We start from the raw sequence: 22,941 nt of genomic DNA, 5'->3' as shown, positions 1-22,941 counted from the left end.
GGACTGTTCTTTTAATTAAGAGGAAGCTTTAGCTCGGGAACTCCTATCTAAATAAATAAAGGGAAACGGAAAAATATTTTTTTCGCCGTTCACTGCACCGAATTTGACGAGGTTTGCTGTATTTCAAAGTTAGGATCTTGTAACTGTAAAATGCAGGTTTTTATTTAGGCCGTCAATTCTTAAAGAAAAATTATTGAAAATTGCAATGTTTCAAAAATTCAAGCCTTACAAATAACTCAATAACAAATTGGAAGGTAGGCAGCTTGCTATTCGTCCTCGGTGTCAATATGTCATATATAGCGGGTTCACTTCTATCGTTTTTTCACAATGTTTTACATCAGGCAAAATTTTCAAGAAGTTGGATATGTGCTTTCTAACTCTACTATGAGCGAAATAGTTGGATGTTTTCATATCTGACGCTCCTGTAGAGAGTGCTATCATAGAGTCCGCAATCTGTAAACTTGACAAAACTCAGTGATGCACTGAAAATGATTAACTCTTTCTGCAGCTGTACGCCTTTAATAATTCTGAAGATGGAAAAAAATTGGTGAAACTAAATTTTCAGTTGACATAATTATTTGGCGCCTGAAGGAGTCAAGACGATGAAGCCGCGTTAGGAAAAGTACGACACAGTCGCTTATTAACAACTATAGTTAGTATCGCAGATACACTCAAGAAAAGTCCTATACCAGTTTAGACTGTTAAAGCATATCCTTTCAAAAATATTTCCCCTAATTTCGCGGTGAGAGTCTCGTTAGCGAAAATTTCGGCCAAACTTCCATCTTTTGAATTTCGCGCCGATAATGCAGTACCGGTATACGGCAGTGTGACGTAGAATGTGGACGTAGAAACTGCCGTCGCTGTAGCGTAATAGTAGAGCATCGCACGCGTGATGCGGAGGATGTGGGTTCGGCTCCCACTGGTGGCAAGCTGATTTTTTTCGTCCACTTTTATCATTTCTACACTTCCAATTCGAAACTAAACACAATTTCCCCTGTGTTTTCTTTGGCCTGGTTATCCAATGGCTTCATATGGTTGTGACTAACGAAAAATCGCACCCCTTGATTGCTTCCATTCTTCTCGGTCATAGATTTCAAATAATTTGGACCGTAGTGCCGCAGCAGTTCTGATGAAAACTTGCCAAGTTCAGCCTTCGGCTCAGTAAAGTTTCGTTGGTCCGTTCTTCTTCTGCGTTCTTTGGTTAAACGTGAAGTTCTTGGTGTGATGATCGGCAGCGATGATCAAACGCAGGCAGGAAGCGAGGCAGACCAGATGAACAAGGTGTTTATAAATAAACTTTTCTATACTGATACATGGCAGATGAAACAACTTAATTACAAATTGAACAATAGAGAAACAATGTCTCACTCTTCGACTGTCTCAATGACGGTTAGAGCCCAGACTACTGTACAGTGCCTCACTGATCTATCAGCAAATCTGATTACAGTCCAGACTTCCTTTAACGTACATTGTATGGAGCCTCACCGATCTATCAGCTATCCTGATTTCAGCCCAGACTGAGGGACCGGATATCGTCTGGGTTATTAAAGCCCATAGAGACAAAGAAAAAAAGGCGGTAGGGCCGTTGGCCCTTCCCACAGAAGCGATTGCCAATGAGAGGTAAACGTTTGCTAAGCCACCACCCAAAGGGATGGGCTTACTGTTAAAAGTAAACGACTTGGAAAACAAAACTGTTTTCCTTCTTCCTAGAACTCCGTTGCCCTTTTCTACTTCCCCGTAGTGTGTGACGGCCTCAGTGCAACACGCCAGGCACGCACGATTTATTGCGAGGCCATCTCAAACCTTGGTGGCGTTTTTATCCAACAAAGGACTCGGGAGCCGGTGCCACAACACCGCGCCCCGCAGTCTCACTCAAGGTTTGTCCGCGTGGAAAAAAAATATGTAGCGGGACCGTCGGAGGCATCCGAACTCGGTGTTTCCCGTTCTCCGAATGTGTTCCTCGCATGCGTTCCGCGCCACTACAGCGCACACCGTAAGCCGTCACTCGACACCACGCGGGCCCTTCTCAGCGCTCTAAGGACAAAGGTCCAAGTGGCCGCCGCTCGGACGCGTGGGGGTGTGAACCCCCTCTTCGTACACTCAACACGTGGCCACTCTAAACCCCGGCGGCGTTCGTAGCCAGCACAGGACCCGGGAGCCCGCGCCACAGCACCGCGCACAGTAGTCCCATTCAAGGTCCGTCCGCTTGGACCTATTATGACCGTCGGCGGGATGCCATCTCAGTGCGCACAAGCCGGCGTTCTCCGAACCCGCTCCACGCATCCGCACCGCGATCCGTCACCCGACACCGCTCTGGCCTTCTGACCCCTCAAGACAGAGACGGTTATAACTCGGACGCGTAGAGGAGTGGACCCCCGCTCCGTACACACAACACGTGGGCAACTCGCGACACTTCGAATATATATATATATATATATATATATATATATATATATATATATATATATATATATATATATATATATATATGTGTGTGTGTAACAAACAGGCGGCCTTACAGGCTCCTTCAGAATACAAGGCAATGCACAGTTATACCAACGATTGTTTTTTAATATACAATGCTGAGGAGATGTTGGCGCCCTTAATTGGCGCCGGCAACTCCTTTTAAGGCGAAAGCCTTAGTGGCTCGTTGCGCGATGGCCTTGAAAAAAAAAAACGCGGCGTCTAGTAGAGCTGTACAAAAAAAAACTGTGGCTCCAATCCACGCCGTGAAGATGGTTGGACAGCGAAGCTGTAAACGACACCCACAACGATTATTCATTGTGACGTCACTTGAATTAACACACGTGGCTCTACAAAGAGTGAAACCCGAGACAAGTGAAATGTACTTAACCACACCCTTTATTACTTCATAACGACATTATATTCACGCTGTTCTTCTGGCGTCTTTACTTTCCATGGTCTACCCATGGTAGCCTGGAATGAACTGAATGAGTTGCTTGACCGTGGTGACGTCACTACGTGATTTCTATGCTGTTGGGTACTTTTCCACTCGGAGTAGCTCACGCAACCGTAATCTTTACCGGGAAACACACGCGGGAGAAGGAACGTGCTTTGCATTAATCGCAGACGTCATTAGCATACATTATACGATTTGCACTTCACACGAGGGTTTTGAATGAAGTCAGCCCCTTTCGAAGCAGCTGCAAACCTAATCTTTACCGGAACGCGTCGGAGGGTGTTCCCATTGTTCACACACGCCTTATCATCCATCATGTGGTTTTGATGCTTGTTTTATAGTTTTTATTTTGAAAACGAGTGCTGAGCTGTATGCTGTGAAACCATTTTTTTATTTAACTCCCTCAGCAATTTCGCCATTACGGACGCCTTTCGTCATGTTTTAGTTTTTATTAGTTATCACAGTTAGCACGAGTTAAGTCGTAGGCTCGGTTTGTGCGTATTAAATTTTATGCGCAAGTGTCAAATGACCCACTGAGTGAAATGCAGCTCCACTAATGCACCACTAATGAGCTCATACTGCCTTAAGCAATGGCTCATAACCCCGTAAACGTGGCCGCCCCATTACGACGATAGAAGAGAAGTGAAATTCTACGCTGGAATTATTAACAAAGGTTGCCTAATTGCATCCAAATCTTGGCCAATACCCCGCAGTGGGTATGCGCCATCAGATAAGGCATACCATACCATACCAATGATGAGCGGCAACGCAGCCATCTGCGGAAGACGACAAACGCGGCAGCGCTCGGCACGCAGGTCGCCGCGTGCCGAGCACGAGCCGCTTGCTTACCGTGATGTTTTTTGCTTACGCCAACGACACAAAAATTTCCTTGGCTGGTAGAGGTATTGGGGGCGAGCTCCACCACTGGAAAAGCTGGCGCTACCGTCGGCGTGATGTGATATGAAGGATCACGTGGACACAACGGGCCGCGTCGTCTGCTTCAGAAGCGCCGAAACGAGCTGAAAACGAAAGTGCGCTACGGTTCTGATTAAGTGGGGATATTTTCCCGCTTCGAGTGTCTGCTTGACAACACTTAAAAGTACTATAATTGGCAGTGGCTGTCTTTGAAGGCATCCGACATGGTAGGTACCGCAGTGCCGGACGCGTACGCAACGGAGCCCGGTGTCAGCCTTAACACATACCCACATGCCAAGAAGCTGCGTGTAGCTTGGATTGCAAAACTTAGAACCGGCAAGCAGCCATTGGCTACAACTCGGGTGTGTAGCAAGCACTTCCGCGAGGAAGATTTCTGCTACGGCGTTGGGGCTGCGATGTTCGGTGAGTAGCAGAAAGTGCGCACTGAGAAGCTCGCCCGCACGCGCTACCCGGTTAGTGTCATGAAGATTTGCCCTACTACCATCTCACACAATCCGAGAGGAAACAGGCCAACACGCTCTTGAGGATGGCTTTCAAGACCGCTCTCCGCCTGCCGATGATCTGAGTACATCGACTGAGAAATTATTGGCGCTGGGGTTACACAACACCCTCAGTGAACTCAAAGAAGCCCTTCACGTCTCATAACAACAGAGACTTGCGCGAACTCACACGGGCCGGCAGGTCCTACAAACCTTCGGCTTCAAAGCCACAACAATACTAACCCAAGAAACCTGCACGATACCTCGTCACGTCCAGGACAGGTATCACATTGCCCCAATACCACGCAACATGGACCCTAACCTACACTCCGGAAGGAGGAAAGCGAGGGCCCAGTACATAGAGAAAACATTCAGGTTCCATACCACGGCCCGTTTTACGGACGCCGCTATGTACGGAACGAAGAAAAAGGGCGCAGTGGCAGTGGTCTGCGACCGCCGAGGCCACGTCACCTCCAGTGCATCGACCCGCCCATACACGATCACGGAAGCCGAAGAGCTGGCCATCGCGTTAGCCATCCGCGAAGGCCAACGCGCAAACAAACCACTGACGATCCTCACGGATTCCCAGCAGGCCTGCCGCAACTTCCTACAGGGAAGAATCGCAAGACCTGCGGCACAAGTCCTAGCCCAAATACCCAAGGAGGACACTGACGACAACACCATCCAAACCATCATTTGGATACCGGGTCACGCTGCCATCACGGGTAACCTGTATGCCGACAGAGCAGCTCGAGAATTTGCACATAACCGAGCACTCATCACGCGCACTGCAGGTGACCCTGACCCAGTTGACCCCGAGTATTCAGCAATCCTGAACTACCACAGAGGTAGTCGCTTGCGATATCCCCCACCCCATCGAATACTAAAGACGGAGGATGCCGCTGCCTGGCGTAGGCTCCAGACAGGCACTTACACGAACCTACACATATTACATAGCATGCACCCCACAGCCTACACGGACGAATGCCCGTGGTGTGGGGCCACACCAACCCTATACCACATTACGTGGGAGTGTACGCTACACAACATAGAACACCATGACACGAACACCACGAGGGAGCAATGGGAGGCACTGCTGTCCAGCTCGGCCCTCGACGACCAGCTCAAGCTGATCCAGAGAGCAGAGAAGATGGCAAGAGCCAGCGGAGTAGGGGCCCCGACCATTAGCGATGCCCCATTGGGGCAAGACAAAACTCTATCTTTGCATTAAAGTTTATCTATGCTATGGCCTATGAGCTTCTTGATGCTAGATACTGGCAAGTTCACCAGAATGGAAAAAATTATAAATTATGGGGTTTTACGTGCCAAAGCCACGATATGATTATGAGGCACAACGTAGAAGGGAACTCCGGAAAATTTGGACCACCTGGGGTTCTTTAACCTGCACCTAAATCTAAGTATACACAGGTGTTTTCGCATTTCGCCCCCATCGAAATGCACCAGAATGGAAAGGGAATGGTAGAAAGCACATAAAAAAAAAGGCGTGGCATATGCTCATGCTTGTGTTAGCACCAAACAATGAATGTGCTGGATTAACAAAAAGAAGCAGCGGGAAATTTCCTCGCTTAGAAGACCGATAAACATACAAGTGCGACGCAACTTGAGAAATAACGATATTGAACGTCTCAGAATTTAGAAGAAAAAAAAAATGAATCGTCGCGATGGCACAACTTGAGAAATAACGATATAGAACGTCCAAGAATTTAAAAGAAAAAAAAAAATGAATTGTCGCGATGGCACATCACGAATCGCCGTACAGCGTCGAAGTCCATAGTTATATAACAAAATTACTTTTGAAAAGCTCTGATTGCTTCCACGCAACAATGGTTGCTTGTGCACTGTCAAATGTTCATATGCTGCGGCTAGACTATAGCCGCGGCCTAAAGCTCACGGCACGGTGCGAAAACGGGCTCGCAGAGAAAGCGAAGCAGTGTGCGCGGACATGCATGCAGACGCGCAGTCGGTCGCTGCGAACCCGTGCGATCGCTGCATTGATGCTTCATTCTGTTGTGCTCCATTTGGGTATACAGACAGCACACTATAGGAACATATTTCACATAGTCTGCTCTCAGCGGCTGCCTATACCTTTCACATAAGAAGCTGGTTCGGGGGACTTCATCACGGCGACAGCGCGCAATGGGCGTTCGCTGTACGTATTCAGTAAAGAGATAGCGCCTGTAAACTAACTATTCCGCGCTTTATGTTTGCCCAAGATTATTATTTTGACAGTAATAAACTTCCCTCGTTTGGACAGTACTTACAGAAATGCCCACGAGGGCTCCCGCGTGGTGTTTTTATTGAGCGGCGACAGCCAAACCTATGAGGAGCGCGCCGCGTTATCCCTCATAATACGCAAGCGAGGCGCTTCCAACAGATGGCGACTCGTTCGATTCGCACTGTGAACCAGTTCACGGCGGTTCACAAGAAGTTCAGAAATTGTGCAGCTCGATTTCTGCGGTGCAGGCACAGCGCGACATTCGAAGCGAATGCCGAGGTGCAGACGCGGTGCAGGCGTTATGTTATGTCCGACTAATGTGCACGGAGTGCGTAAGTTTGAGAGGTCCTGAACTGTAGATGTGATCGGATTCTGGGGCGTAAATACACACCACACTTGCGTAGATGCATCAGACGTGCACAAGCGGGGTTTTAACGCCGCTCGCGCCCGTGTGCTGTGTCGTCTGCTGCGCTGCTGCCGCGCACCTGTACGCCTGCACCAAGGCTGCCGCACCGACAGTGGAGTGGGTGCAGCAAAATCATGAACCAGCCCTGCGCCTTTTGAAACGAACGGCGTGGTTCAGCGGGCGCCATTGCTGCACCGCTGAAACGAATGGCAGGGTGCAGCACCTCGTGAACCGGTTCAGGCGGTGCAGGCGAATCACGTGGTCACAGAGACGCGCTCGTGCCACTGCTCGCGCGTTCGTCGTCGTCTTCCACAGCCGCTCATCATGACAGCGTTCCCATACTGACCCTCACTCTGCGAAGGGGCTGACGGCACTGGCCAACTGCCAGTCGGTGATTTCGCTGAGTTCTGTCTTGCGCTCCGATGGACGAACCTTCGACTTCTCAGTCAGTAGCTACGCCTGGCTCCTTTGGGCGTCCACGCAAGTACGCGAATGAGGCCGAGGCACGTGATGCGAGAAATGATACAAGGCAACGCGAAAACAATGTCATTATACGTTTCGTAAAACGAGTCGTCATCGGGAAGACGTCGCAATGCTTTCGCATTCATCCACGTAGGGACACCTAAGTGCCCTTGACTTTTTCCCCCCTAAAAATATGCGCAAACAAATGACCACAGACGTTACAAAATGACATAAAATCACACCATGCAGAACTGAAATTCATCAAATATAAATAAGTCGAACATTCAGTCTCAAAGTGGTGTCACATGAAGTAAAAAAAAAAAAAAAAAGGAGGAAAACACGCACAAAGTCCTGTCACACTAAGGTTACGGCACGTATGAAAATACTGAAACGTGCGAGCGGAGTTTGGATGAAGAGAAGAACGAAGCATGGGCTAGCTCGCGCGCGGCGCGTGGACTGTTTTCGCTGAGCGATATACCTTTGCATTCACCATCTTGTAAGTAAACGCGATCCATCGTCACAATACGAAATACGTTCACACGAGGCCACATTATAAATACTCCATAGATAAATATTGTTCTAAATATTTTCCGAGATTATATTGCTCGCTTCCAGAAATTTCTGGAACGGTATTAACGCTCGCCCTTACAATGAATGAATCTAGGATCTTCAAGAGGCTGAAGGTCCTGCGGCCCGATTATATAGTGCTGACATTCTAGTAGAAGATGTAGTATATCCTCAGCCACGTGGTCACAAACGCATTGCGGACTATCAACTTGAAATTTTGTGCAGGAAGTGCTTTGTACACGCGGTACCGAGCCGGCAGACGGTGAACCAGCATTTCAACGGTTCTGCTCGTATCCACTGTAGGCGGGATTCTAAATTCAAGCCAAGGGCCAATGTAAAATAAATCTGAAGATTTTGAATTCTGATCGAACCATGTAGCTCTGCAACCACGGACTGCAATCTGTCTTAGTATATGCCGCAATTCGTCTTGTGTTATAGGAAGCCCAAATGTGACGTTGTTAACGTGCGCTTGTCCAGCTGTCTCGTCCACTGCAACGTCATCAGAGATATTGCAGTGGCTGCAGGTATCTGGTGGAACATTATCGTGTAATTCTCTTCACTTGCTTTTATGAGTTACTTTAGAATTTCGTAAACTAAAGCCATGCTTTGCGAATTGCTGATGTCACTATGAAGTGATAACAAACCTGCTTCTACGTGAATCACTTTATCCCTTCTTGTACTAAATTTCTGCATAGTAACACAGCCAATTTTGCAGAACGCTCTGCTGCAGTTGATGTGCGAGACAGCTAGAATGTCTGTATTCAGTTCCATTCTGGAATGACAAAGGCGGTCGTATAGAAGAATTTGTTTGACAAGAACCATGTGTGTACGATTTAATATAACCAGTTATCTGAAGTATACGTACAACTGGTGTAATGCCAGTTGTTGTGCTGCTAGCATAAACATGTCTCGTTTACGAATAATTCCTTCAACTGAAAGTTCAAATTTTCTGGTCTACGAGTAGCCACGAAGGCTGAGCGACATCTGCGCTCCAAAATTCGTGTGGTGGTAGTAGATTCTTGTGCGCTTGGATCAGCGTATTGATATAAGCCCTGTCAATACGGTGCAATTGCTATAGCGGGTGCCTTTTGTGCAGCACTGAAACGCAAAAGAAGTGCTGACAGGTTCCGACCGTCCTTATGATAGGATATGGAGAGTGGCATGCCTCTGCAATTACCAAGGAATGCAAGGTTGGTTGCAAGAGGAACGCCTAAACTTGCTCTAAGATTTCTAGATATTAAGCGTTGAAGCCGTTCCTCAGATGAACGGGATTTCCTACGTAGAAAAGGTGAAGAATATGTCATCTTTTGCTGTATAAGTGCATTATATATACTTCTAGTAGTGATTAAACTGACCCCCCCGCCCATGTCGTGCCTGCAACGCGGCGAAGAACACTGATTATTGAGTTTACTTGTTCTTCAAGGGCTGTAAATGTGAGAATTTTAAGGAAGTTGTCTGGTCTAGAGTACCAACAAGAAATTCGTGTTGTTTTCCTGTGTCGAAAGGTTGTCCCTCAAAGCGCAGCTGTAAGATCGCTTAGACGTCATCTGGTGAAAGGTTACACATCCTTCTTAGTGTAAGACAGTTGTATTCCTCTTTCATTTAACAATTTGCCCACAATGTCTAGGACTTCCTGCAAAGTAGATTGAACAAGGCTGGCGCTATGAACCAGAGATCCAAATACAACCATCGTCCACATGTAGCGAGTAGCGTAGCGCAGGTGGATCTCTTCGCGGTAAATCCGCCATCACACACTCAAAAATAAACGGACTTAATACACTGACTTGGTGGGACTCGATCCCACTTCTCCCAGAGCCTCCCAGGCCACACACAATACATGGGCGTGGCCACAGTATGTACATCGTAATAATAATAATAATAATAATAATAATAATAATAATAATAATAATAATAATAATAATAATAATAATAATAATGTGACATCAACACTTTGGGCTTGGCCTTGACGATCTCGACAGGCTGATGGTCATGCATGGCAGCAAATTCGCTGCTGACCGTGAAGTCTCGAACACGCCGATCGAGACATATGACTCACTCCTTTGTGTAAGTACAGCGGCAGGAGCAGCACTGCTGGACGTTATAGCCTTTGTTATTATTATTAAGGCGCTTTGCTTTCTAAGGCGCCACGCACGTTTCATTGTTCCGTGTTCCTGTGAAGACACGATTCAGATAAACGCGAACTTTTTTTTTCTTTTTTTGTCGAGTTCCACTGGCTTTGCCCTGAAGAAACGACCCTGTGTGCATTTCGCGCGCGAGACAAAAAAAAAAAAAAAGAAAAAAAAAAACTACGTGCGCGCAGGTGTTTTCTTCGCCGCCGGCTCCCAACCGTTATTTAAGGTCGCCGTATAAACGTTCGCGGTAGAACACCTGTGTCCTGCGAGCATAATTTTACTCCTTAAGAAGACGCTCTTGCGAGTTCCGGCGATTATTCTCGCGCCACGTTCTGAACAAAATCCCCCGCCATAGCCACGGCCTAGAGTATACCGTTCTTTTTAACGCGATAGCGTTAAGGGCCCCGTGTCGCAGAAAATTCGGCGTCGGCCTCGGCGCGCCGGCGTCAGTGGCTGAGAAGAACATCCCGAACCACCCCGACCGCGCAGGCCCTCCGCGTGGCGCAAGGCGTTAGTGAACGAAAATTGAATTTCTCAAAGTAAAATCCGTCAGAAAAATTGTAGAGTACGAATTAACCACAACCTACAGACATAATAGCTTGGGAGTGTAATTTGAATGTACGAGAAAACATAATTCTGTTACGAGGAAACTCAAACACAAACGCTTTTTCCAGCATTTCTACCGTACCAACAGCGGCGCGCCCGGGTATGTTACTTGCAAAAACACCATCCAGATGGCGCTCGCCTCCTCGGCGGCAGCGTAGGGAGCGTAAAACAGCAGCGGCGCGCAGAGGTGGAGAAAAAATTGTCGCAGTTTCACCTGAAAGGCGAAGCATCAATTGCGATAGCAAATTTGTATAGAGCTATACGCAGTAATGATAGTAGCTTTATCAGCTGTATAAACTTGGACATGCAGCAGCACCGGCAGCACGCAGAACTCTTGTCGACGCCGTCGGCGTTTTGCCCGCGTTCGCTCAAAATGCGTGCGGCGTTGGTGACTGTTGCCGGAGCCTCTGATATAAATAGGCACTTGGTGCCGCAGCTAAACGTCGCCTCCCTTCCCTCCCCCTCCCCCCCACGGCTTTTCGTGCGTCAGAAGAAAGCGCATTTGCTCTACATATATGGTGATTGTAAAGGAGGAAAGAGACGCCTACTTCTGCAGCCCGTAATGGAGCACGGCACAGAACGCGCGTTTGTTCTCCGCCGTGCGTTCACTCCCCGTGAAAGCGCGCGTCCCTCGCGCCCTTTCACTCGCACATACAGCGTTCGGCGCGCGGCGACGATTTCATCTCCATTGACGTCATACGGAACCTCACGGCGACGGCGACGCCGACGGCAGAAATCTGCTTTGGAGTGTCCATATAATTGCTATCGCAATAAAAAGCTGCAGTTACCGGGAAGCCTGACAAGCATTCAGGGGTCTTTGAATGCTATCGCGTGCCACTCGAGGCTTTAGCTCCTGTGATCCTTTCTAAACACATGTAAAAGGAGAATTCGTTTTTCTCGGCTACCACTGCAGTAAATTTGACGAAGTTTGTTGCATTTAAAAGAAAAACTTGAAATCTAGTGACAGTTAGTATCAAATTTTTTATTTATGTCAATTTTCTATTAAAAATTGGCAAATATCGCAAATTTTCAGAAAACGAAAGTATGAAGTTAACAACTCTAACTCAGCAATGAAAAACGATATCACAATTCTGTGAATTGCATATATTAGTACATCCGAAGCTGACAAAATTGATATGTTACACACGAATCTCAAAAAATTTAGTAATATGGAAATACAGCTCTTGCAGAACCCTTGTACACAGCGTAACGAATTCACGTAAGATACGAACTGACATATCGAATTTGGCAGCTTTGAATAGTCTAATGTATGCCGTTTATAGAACCGCGATATCTGTTCTTGATGCAGAGCTATTAATTTGTAAGCTTCGTGCTTCTATTTTTCTTCGAACTTTCGAATTTTTGAAAATTATTTTCAAAACCTTCAGGCCCTGAATCGAAATTCCGCTTCTGACAGTCACTAGAATTTAACTTTCTCTCTCAAATGCAAAAAAAATTCATTAATATCGGTCCAGAGATTATCTCATAAAAGCGTTTCCGCGTTTTACATGCATTTGAATAGGCCGCGTCGGAGTTGGGCCCGAGCTAGGCAAAGCGTAAGCGTCCTCCAATTTTTATTGCGATAGCAATTATATGGACACTCAAAAGCAGATTTCTGCCGTCGGCGTCGCCGTCGCCGTCGGCGTCGCCGTCGCCGTCGCCGTCGCCGTCGCCGTCGCCGTGAGGTTCCGTATGACGTCATTTGGAGATGAAATCGTCGCCGCGCGCCGCCGAACGCTGTATGTGCGAGTGAAAGGGCGCGAGGGACGCGCGCTTTCACAGGGAGGGAACGCACGGCGGAGAACAAACGCGCGTTCTGCGCCATGCTCGCTTAAGGGCTGCAGAAGTAGGCGTCTCTTTTCTCCTTTACAATGACCATATATGTAGAGCAAACGCGCCTTCTTCAGACGCGCGAGAGTCCGTGGGGGAGGGGGAGGGAAGGGAGCCGACGTTTAGCTGCGGCACCAAGTGCCTATTTATATCAGAGGCTCCAGCAACAGTCACCAACGCCGCACGCATTTTGAGCTAACGCGGGCAAAACGCCGATGGCGTCGACAACAGTTCTGCGTGTTGTTGCTACCAGAGCCGCTCACCTTACTTCGTATGACATTGCTCTGTTGCTATCGCATTCATTGCTTCGCCCTTAGGGCGAAACTGTGACATTTTTTATTGCGATAGCAATTATATGGACACTCAAAAGCAGATTTCTGCCGTCGGCGTCGCCGTCGCCGTTGCCGTCGCCGTCGCTGTCGCCGTCGCCGTCGCCGTCGCCGTGAGGTTCCGTATGACGTCAATGGAGATGAAATCGTCGCCGCGCGCCGCCGAACGCTGTATGTGCGAGTGAAAGGGCGCGAGGGACGCGCGCTTTCACGGGGAGTGAACGCACGGCGGAGAACAAACGCGCGTTCTGCGCTATGCTCCCTTAAGGGCTGCAGAAGTAGGCGTCTCTTTCCTCCTCTACAATCACCATATATGTAGAGTAAACGTACCTTCTTCCGACACGCGAAAGGATGTGGGGGAGGGGCGGAGGGGCAGGGAAGGGAGGCGACGTTTAGCTGCGGCACCAAGTGCCTGTTTATATCAGAGGCTCCGGCAACAGTCACCAACGCCGCACGCATTTTGAGCGAACGCGGGCAAAACGCCGGCGGCGTCGACAACAGTTCTGCGTGTTGCCGGTGCTGCTGCATGTCCAAGTTTATACAGCTGATAAAGCTGCTATAATTACTCCGTATAGCTCTCTTCAAATTTGCTATCGCAATTGATGCTTCGCCTTTCAGGTGAAACTGCGACAACTTTTTTTTAGGTTATAAATAATTTTTTAAATTTAGATGTCGCAGATAGCACAATTTTAATACCTGAACTAAATTACTCGAAGACGCGGATATTAATTTTGTAAATCGAAATGCTTAATTGACTAATTAACAAATTTCCCAAATTAAGTTTTTAACTAATTACTTTACGGCACATGTTGCAATTTACTAATTGTAGCCGGTAAGTTCGCAAGGCGAGTATCCACTTAGAACTCAGAATGGTTGCTTGCTGGGCTAGTTGGTTCATTGCAATTTATGTAACAGCGTGAAAAAAAAAAGTCGCAGTTTCACCTGAAAGGCGAAGCATCAATTGCGATAGCAAATTTGTAGAGAGCTATACGGAGTAATGATATTAGCTTTATCAGCTGTATAAACTTCGAAATGCCGCAGCACCGGCAACACGCAGAACTGTTGTCGACGCCGTCGGCGTTTTGCCCGCGTTCGCTCAAAATGCGTGCGGCGTTGGTGACTGTTGCCGGAGCCTCTGATATAAATAGGCACTTGGTGCCGCAGCTAAACGTCGCCTCCCTTCCCTCCCCCTCCCCCCCACGGCTTTTCGTGCGTCAGAAGAAAGCGCATTTGCTCTACATATATGGTGATTGTAAAGGAGGAAAGAGACGCCTACTTCTGCAGCCCTTAAGGGAGCACGGCGCAGAACGCGCGCTTGTTCTCCGCCGTGCGTTCACTCCCCGTGAAAGCGCGCGCCCCTCGCACCCTTTCACTCGCACATACAGCGTTCGGCGCGCGGCGACGATTTCATCTCCATTGACGTCATACGGAACCTCACGGCGACGGCAGAAATCTGCTTTTGAGTGTCCATATAATTGCTATCGCAATAAAAAATAAGGAAGGGACGACGATAGAGAGAGTGAAAAGAGCGCTGTAGGAGCATATGTGGTATATCCTTACCCACATGGTCATAAGCGCATTGCAGAATATCAGCTCTTGAAATTTTGTGCAGGAAGCGTTTTGTACACGCGGTACCGATCCGGAAGACGGTGAACCAGTGTTTCGAAGGTTCTGCGCTTGTATCCAATGTGGACAGGATTCTAAATTCAAGTCAAGGGTCAATGTAATATATAAATCTGAAGATTTTGAATTCTGATCGAACCGTGTCGCTTCTCAACCACGGACTGCAGTCTGTCTTAGTATATGTGCCGCAATTCGTCTTGTGTTATAGGAAGCCCAAATGTGACCTTGTTAAATAACGTGCGCTTGTCCAGCTACCTCGTCCGCTGCAACATTCTGAGAGATATTGCAGTGGCCAGGTGGAACATCATTGTGCGATTCTCTTCACTTGCTTTAATGAGTTACTGTAGAATCTCGTAAACTAGAGTCATGCTTTGCGAATTGCTGATGTCACTGCATTCCGCCTAATTACATAATTAGTTTTAATAATTAATCAACTTCTCAAATATTATAAATAGATGAAAAGGGTCAATGAGAAAACTGCAGAGCAACGTGATGAACTCCCGATACGGCTTTCTGTTGCTCAATACGTGTTGCATAAGAGCGTTTTTCTGAGCGTGAAAGAAGCCCGCGAATACACGCAATATTACCGCGCAACTGGCCGCGCACTGGCCGCTCGAGGCACTTTGAGTGTATTCGCGGGCGTCTTTCACGCTCGGAAAAGCGCTTTCATGTAGCACGTATTGAGCAACGGAAAGCCGTATCGGGAGTTTTTCATTATAATATCGGAGAATTTGAATAATTAATTAAGACTAATCATGTAATTAAGTGGAACGCTAAAAATAATCTGAGTTATCTTCAAGCGACGGCAAACAACATTACCTTGGTTCTGTCCGGCTGCGTGGCATTTGCATATTTTAAAATCTCGGTGCATGATAGTTGTTGGGACACCCTGTATATATATATATATATATATATATATATATATATATATATATATATATATATATATATATATACGTACGTGTAGAGTATACTATATATATATATATATATATATATATATATACGCACGTCGGGTGGCGGGCGGGCATTATAGCTTGCTTATGCCAGCCGATACGCCGTTGGCCTCCCGCAAATCAGGTTTGCCCGAAGTTTGGCGCAAGTCGCGTGAAACAACCCCGTCGCGATCGTTCGCAACAAACACTAATGTTTCTCTTCGGTCACGCATATGCGAGCGAACAGCATTACATTCGCGGTCTCTATTACGCTGCATACGTGCCTATATATATATACGTATAATTGACGTTGCACAACCGTGGTTGCGCACGCGCGCCACAGACTGGGGTGATAACCAACGCGGCGGAAACTGTTCGGGTTTTCGTTATATGCTTCGAAAGCCGTGGACGTATAGCGGCCGCAAGGTCCCGGTTTGAGGGCCGCTCCTATATAAGCGCTCGCACGCGCTATAACCGGGCAGCGTGGTCTGCGCGACAGACAACGTGACCTCTGCGCGAGGCACGCAGTGCCAATATTCGCTCGCTCTCCGCGAACCACTTCATCTCGCGATATATACGTAATTGAACCGCGCCTTGACGCCGCCCCTGTATATATATCGCCGCAGGATCGCGGAGGGAAAAAAAAAAATAATAAAGAACGCTTATATGTACAGAGACCGACGCCACTAAATCATATTACGCCGCGGCTGCGATCGAATTACTCCCACAGGGTCGCATGCCTAGGCATCATAGCTTGATATCTATATAGAGGCTGGCGACGACGTGGGGACAAGCGGTCTTCGAAATTAGCCTGACGCTGCGTTCGGTATGCTCGATCTTTGTCTATATATGTATACGATCGCTGCGTCGCCGTCCCGAACATGCCACGGAGAGGTTTCGCAAACACACCGTGTGACATTAATCACATTTTCAAGCTATTGCAAATTGCGAACGAAATGCAGGAGAATGTATATGAGAAGTCGGGTCGCAATAAGTTGCTTCTACTTCGTACAATAAAGGTTCACCTCAATGGTGTTCACAGCGCGCAAACGAGGTCTGTCCCAAAATTCCGTGCAGTACGTAGGTTTAAAAAGAATAACTTCACAAACTCTCAGATACGGCAGTGTGGTCGCCTTCATAATACCCCCCCCCCCCCCCCCCCCCTTTGGGCACAATAGGCTGTTTCTGCCTCTTCTTCAATTGCGGGAAGCATCCAAGGAAGTCCTCTTCTGTCAAGCTCTTGAGCAACGATGTCGTTACCTTGTGAATTGTCGTCACATTCCCGAAATGCAATTCCCGGAGCAACAGTTTGCATTCGGGGAAAAAAAAAAAAAAAGTCGCGTGGGAGCTAAATCCGGCCAGCATAGGGAGGGTGTTTCAGCACAGCGATGGAACTGTGTGCGCCAAAAACTCACGCGCTATCAATGCAGAGTGTGCAGGGGCATTTATCGTGGTGCAGAATCCAGCGGCCCTCCTTTTTCGACAAATTTGCTCGCACGCGGCGCACACGATCTGTCAGATGCTTCAGGACCTCCACGTATGGAAAGCTACATTGACAGTTTGACCTTTGACATTCGGGTACAAATTTATAGTGCGCAATTTCATGGCAGTTGAAAAACACGACGAACATTAATTTGACTGTTGCTTTGTTCTTCCTCGCTTTTTTCTTTCATTTTGGTCTCGGCTCATTTTCTTTCTTTTTTTTCCCCACTACTAAGCTAGGTGTCGCTTTCGTAAATGCAAGTTTAATTCCTCGCCGGTGACGGCCCTTTGCAAGAATCCATCGCTGTCGTCTGAAGTTTTCCAATCAATGCAACATTCTTTTCGCCGCTACATTTGCTCAGGAGTCAGCTGTTTCGGCACCATTCCGACGCAAACCTTTCTTTAATTTCCAAATTCTCGTTAAAAATCCGGTGAACCGACGACTTTCACAAACCAAGTGCTTCTGATTTCATTCTTACAATCATTCGGCGGTCACTGAACACAAAAGAACACACATGGTCGACGTTTCCATCTTCAGCACGAGGTAGAGAGGCGTCCCCATCTTGCATTGTTCTTGGGGTCTTCACGGCCTTCCCTAAAACGGTGGATCCACTTGAGCACATATATTTAATTAAGGGCATCTTTTCCGTATGCTTTTTGCAGCTTGATGAATTTCTGCGCCTCTTGCCCAATTTCACAAAAACCTGACATTGATCTTTTGTTCCGTCTGTTCCTCGATCTCCATTTCGACAAATACTAAAAAACGGGTTGTACAAAAAATGTGCGCGCACAAAATTCTGCGACCGGCCCGTACTATAAAGATCAACCGGCGGTGCGGTTCTGGGCATTGGCGAATTCCGCCATGTTGTCAAATTCGCCACCTTGTCAGCTCTTATTGGCCCAGGGCATGCAGGCCCCGAGCGCTGCTGTATCGCCTCTCTGATTTGCCCGAAATGCCGCCATTACCAAAAATACGAGGAAAATGGATGATGTCCAGAATAACGCTCTGCAGCGAGCAACGCCACTACACCCTCTCCCACTTTTTTTTTTTTTTTTGCTGACCCACTGCACGAACTTATGGGACAGGCCTCGTATATCCTCCTGAGACCCGAACACAGCTGTGGGACATAATCTCTCTTCAAGGTGTTTTTTTACAGCGAAGCTCTCAAGGGCTTGTTCCCCCAGGGTAGTGTCCGCGTGTATAAAAAAGCTATCATCATTTCGGCTCCATGTGCGTGGTGGCATGGTTGCATGTGCGTGCCAGTTGTGTCTTAGCACAGGTGTCAAAACGGATGACTAACATGATTGATAGGCCATGGCATCAATAACATCATATGCTCGTCAGTTACGCAACGATTAATGATAATAAAATCACGTGTGCCGCATACCCGCATTGGATATGCGGGTATGAGCCAGGGACAAGAAAAAAAAAAGAAAGAAGGAAGGAAGGAAATCAAGAAAGAGAAAGAAAGAAGGTAAGAAAGAAATCACGTTGTTTGCTCATACCCGCATTGGATATTTGGGTATGAGCCTCCGAGAGCAGGAGCGGGAGAGATCTCGTAGGATCCTGACGCTGCCGTGCAGTGTGCCGCGGCTATGAACGCTGTGGCTCATACGCTATGTCTACGACGATGGGGCGGACTTGGCGCAGCAAACGCACTACTTGGCCATCGCGCCGGGCGAAAACAAGACGCCGGTGTCCTTGCTCTTTGACGAACATGCCGAAGACACTCAACATAGTCGGTAATGATGATATATGAATTCACTACAGCAATATTCAGTACAGCAGACCCACTATAGTCACAGCTTCGCTGGCTTCCATCTTCACAGTAGTGGAAGAGCTCTTCCACTACTGGAATTGTTTTTAAAGTTCATAACATAAGTTACGAAATTGAAAAACAATTTTTTTATATTTAAATACCACCGTTAGATGCCAAAAGCTGCGTCTCCACGTACGTGCTATCTCCATCATCTGCTGTTTGCTATGGTGTTTTAGAACTGCGCATTTAATTGCTTAAGCGCAGAAATGAAGATGGAGCTACGTGAAGTGCACTGTCATGTTGCTGTGGCGTGCGGTATTCTCACGCAATCTCAGCGATTTCGAAACACACCTCAAGGTCGCTCTCGGTCGTCTGGAACGACACAGAGCTCTGGATCAATTTAGCGTCAAATTTCTCGAAAGCGGATGACAAGAATATGAGTAAACCAGTTCTTTACCGTTACACATGCACCGTACTTCACACCCAGAATGAATATTCTGCGTAGTCACTTTTGAGCGAATTTTGAAAAAAAAAAAAAAAAAACGTGAAGGCAATGTGCAATATATTGTACAAGGGAGGATATATACTGGGCGTCCCACGTAACTTGTACCAGAAATTTAAAAAAATGCGCAAGTGGCCACGTCGCTGGTACAGAACTAAAACGGATATACAGAAAAGGTCAGGCAGTGAGTGAAATAGCGCTGCGTGTGCGTGCGCCGCGAACAACCACCGAAATGAACCGTTACTGAGCCGCCCCAGCTTCAACGTTCGTAAAATAAACCCGCTGCATAAACCGGGGCCGAATATATTGCAGTGCGACAAAAAAAAAAAAAAAAAAAAAACGGTAATTTTCAGGCAATACATATGCAGCGGCGAAAGTCGATTCCCCCGGTGGAAATTTACATACACGCGCGACTATATATACCAGTTTTTACCTTTGCTGATTCGCCCTTCCCTTGTTTCTCCTTGCCATCCACACCGGCGACTTCGTCAGGGAGCGCAGCCTCGCGCACTGTGTACTTCCCCTGCATTTTGCACGAGTTGCACAGGCCGTCCGCCGGGCCCCTGTCGAGGGATGAACTCGGCCTTCCTGCAGGCGTTGCGTTATCTCCTCTGCCGCATCGCGCGCGGCATTGCTGTTTGCGAGGAGAGGTGTCGCCAAGGTGTTATATAGAAGCGACGTCGGCTAGAATAATATGCTCGCCCCACATATGCGCCTGTCTCGGCGCTATGAGCGTGCCAGCAGCTGTCGTTGTTTACGTGCTGAAACGTTTTAAAGGGGCAATATAAAGAGCAACCGCAACCGCGCAAAGCCCAAACAACATTTATTATTGAAACAAAAATGAAATAAATTGCAAGAGATTTAGCTACAATGGTGACGGTGACGCCTTTTCACTTATTAGTAATAGTAATAATTAAAAAAAATGTCACAGTTTCGCCCTAAGGGCGAAGCAATGAATGCGGTAGCAACACAGCAATGTCATACGAAGTAAGGTGAGCGGCTTTGGTACCAATATGAATTGTAGTAAACATGAGCTGATTAAGTAAGCAGGTGTGCTGCGGCGTAAGTAGACCGACATGAAGAGAGACTCGATGACCACGAGAAGGCGCGTGTGAAACGGCGCGGTGTTGATGAGAAGCGCTTCCCGTGGGCAGCGCGTGCGAAGGGACACACCTGTAGCGTTGCACTGCCGATCCGGGCAGCATTGCATGTGTAGCGTGCGTTGGAAAATGTGGCCCGACTATTACTAACTGAATGAACAAGTGTGGTGTGAGCGCGCACAAACAAACATGAATAGATCACACTGAATGACTGCAGACAACGACTGTCAAAACGCTGGCAGCAAGCGCATACGCCGCAGCGGGCGAAGGTACGTGCGGTCTATCGCTTCAACGGAAACTGAGGGCGAATGCACAGTACATACAAAGGTCAGAGCCGTGTAGAGATAAGAGACGGTGCGGGCGAGCGACGAACGCGGTTGTTGGCAGAGTAGAAGTGCCCCCCCCCCCCCCCCCCCCCGCTCCCTCCGGCGCTGGCTTCCCGCTTCCTTGCTTGCGCGTGGGAGATTGAGTGCGTTCGCTCTCCGTGATAGCGCGCGTCCCGGCACGCTTCCGCTCGGGCATACGGCGCGCGGCGACGATTTTATCTATACCGAACCTCACGGCGACGGCAGAAATCTGGTTGAAGTGTCCATACAATTGCTGTCGCAATAAAAATATTGTAAATATACAGCGGAGTTAGACAAAAGAGTAAATGATGCCCGAAGCAATCCACAGCTGAAGGCGACACACAAGCCGCCTTCAGCACACAAGCTAAAACGTGTATATACATATATAATGAAGCCGACACTGATAAACTCGTTCATAATATTGCAGCAGCGGAAACAGTCAACTTTCGGTTTTGTTCAGCTTTCATTAAATAACTTGATAATGACCTCCCACATTTCCCACTCGTTGACCACCCCATTCATGTAAGACATCACATTTTCCCCTCAAGGTATTGTCAAGATAGCTCATTAAAGTTGTATTCGTACGCTGGCCCTGACGGTATTAACTCCAAAGTGCTTTAATAAACTGAATGCATCACAAATGTTATCTTGCCTCACATTTTTTAGCAGTCTTTGTCATGCAGCACCCCAACTCGTCATTGGAAGTTGGGTAAGATTGTTCCAGTTCTTTATAAAAGCTCCTCTAATTACCGTCAAAGTTCCCTAACTAGTGTTTGCTCGAAAATTATAGAACATGTCATTACTACACCCATACCATCAACTTCCTAAATTCCGTTAACTTTTTCAATCCGGGCAAACATGGGTTTCAAAAATGTTTTTCATGTGAAAACCAACTCGCACTGTTTCTTCACGACCTTCACACTAACACTGATCAAAATATACCCGTTGATACTATCTTCATTGATCTTGAAAAAGCATTAGAAAAAGCCCCACGTAAGCGTTTGTTATTAAAATGTCCACGACTTAACCTACACCTCCTTGTCCTGGACTGTATTAAACATTTTCTTACTAATCGACAGCAATTCTTGCATGCTAAAATACTTTTTCAAATCCACTTTTGTATTATCTTACGTGCCACAATGCACCGGTTTTGGGTCCACTCCTTTTTCTAAATTACATTACCAACCTATCTGCTAATATTTCTTAAAAGATACGCTTGTTCTCAGACGACTGCTTCACTTATCGCCCAATCATTGAGGTAACCGATAACCTGACTCTCCGAAACGATTTACTAAAATTAGATCAATGGTGTCGTGACTGGTTCATGCTTGTGAATGCTAAAAAAAAAAAAAAAACATCTTTGATTTCTTCTCATAGACGGCATGACTACCCCAACCATATAAATACTCTCTTAACCTTTCGGGCGCTACACACACAATTGTCTATGCCAAGATAGTGCATCAACAGCAAAACCATTGATGAAAGTAACGATAAAATATGTCGCATGCATCTTGAAACACTTCTCTGATTTGAACGTATTTCTGCTCGATGTGAGCATGTTGTCGTATGTAACGGGTTCAATTCTTTGACTGTTTTTCACAATTTGTTGCACCAGTCATAATTTTCAAGTGGCTGGATGCTTTTTAAGCATGATAAATATGAAAGAGTTGATGTTCTTATATCTGATGTTCCAGTAGCGAGTTTTCGCATGGAATCCATATTTTATGATTATGAAGATGTAAAAAAACGTGGTGAAAGTAAGAAACAATTGGCGCCTGAAAAGGTTAATGGTGACGACATCACTTTACACTCCTGCGCAAAGCACTTAGGCATTAATATCGTCCGCTTCCATATACTTGGGCGACGCACATAATCAAGATTACTATAACGACGCTAACCGTACTTTAGGTTCCATCAGGCGAAATATAGCACATGCCTCTCGTTCTGTAAAACTACTAGCTTGCAAAACTCTAATCCGATCCAAATTAGAATATGATAGCTCTGTATGGGATCCTGCTGAACACGTTCTAACCGATCTAATTGAATCGATACAAAACCATGCCGTTATATTCATATATTCTGATTACGCTTGCACTAAGTATAACGACCGTTTACAAATGAAAGCACACGTCTACGAAGTCTTCAAGTCCGCCGCAAAATCGCAAGGCTTTCACTGTATCATAGTTTTTTTTTCATGCCTTACCCAACTGTTCTTTCATCATCAAGCTCATCGCTGCTCTCAACGGATCAGTCGTGTTAAATGCTGTATACCCTCTTTGTGCCCGCACC

General features: G+C 46.9%; 1 protein-coding gene across 3 annotated transcripts in view; it reads right to left on the bottom strand.

The window, feature by feature from the left end:
- Positions 1-22,941, bottom strand: part of LOC119441778 (putative sodium-coupled neutral amino acid transporter 11) — a 68,387-nt gene that overhangs the window by 26,889 nt on the left and 18,557 nt on the right. The window contains exon 3 of one of the 3 annotated variants that reach the window (XM_049661608.1): positions 19,639-19,728. The exons of the other annotated variants lie outside the window; for them this stretch is intronic. Coding sequence (XP_049517565.1) covers positions 19,639-19,728 — 90 coding nt within the window. The remainder of the gene's footprint in view (positions 1-19,638; positions 19,729-22,941) is intronic. 3 annotated transcript variants of the gene reach the window in all.

This window comes from Dermacentor silvarum, chromosome 2 (assembly GCF_013339745.2).
Source record: "Dermacentor silvarum isolate Dsil-2018 chromosome 2, BIME_Dsil_1.4, whole genome shotgun sequence".
Taxonomy (NCBI): Eukaryota; Metazoa; Arthropoda; class Arachnida; order Ixodida; family Ixodidae; genus Dermacentor; species Dermacentor silvarum.
This window is presented reverse-complemented; position numbering and strand designations above follow the sequence as displayed.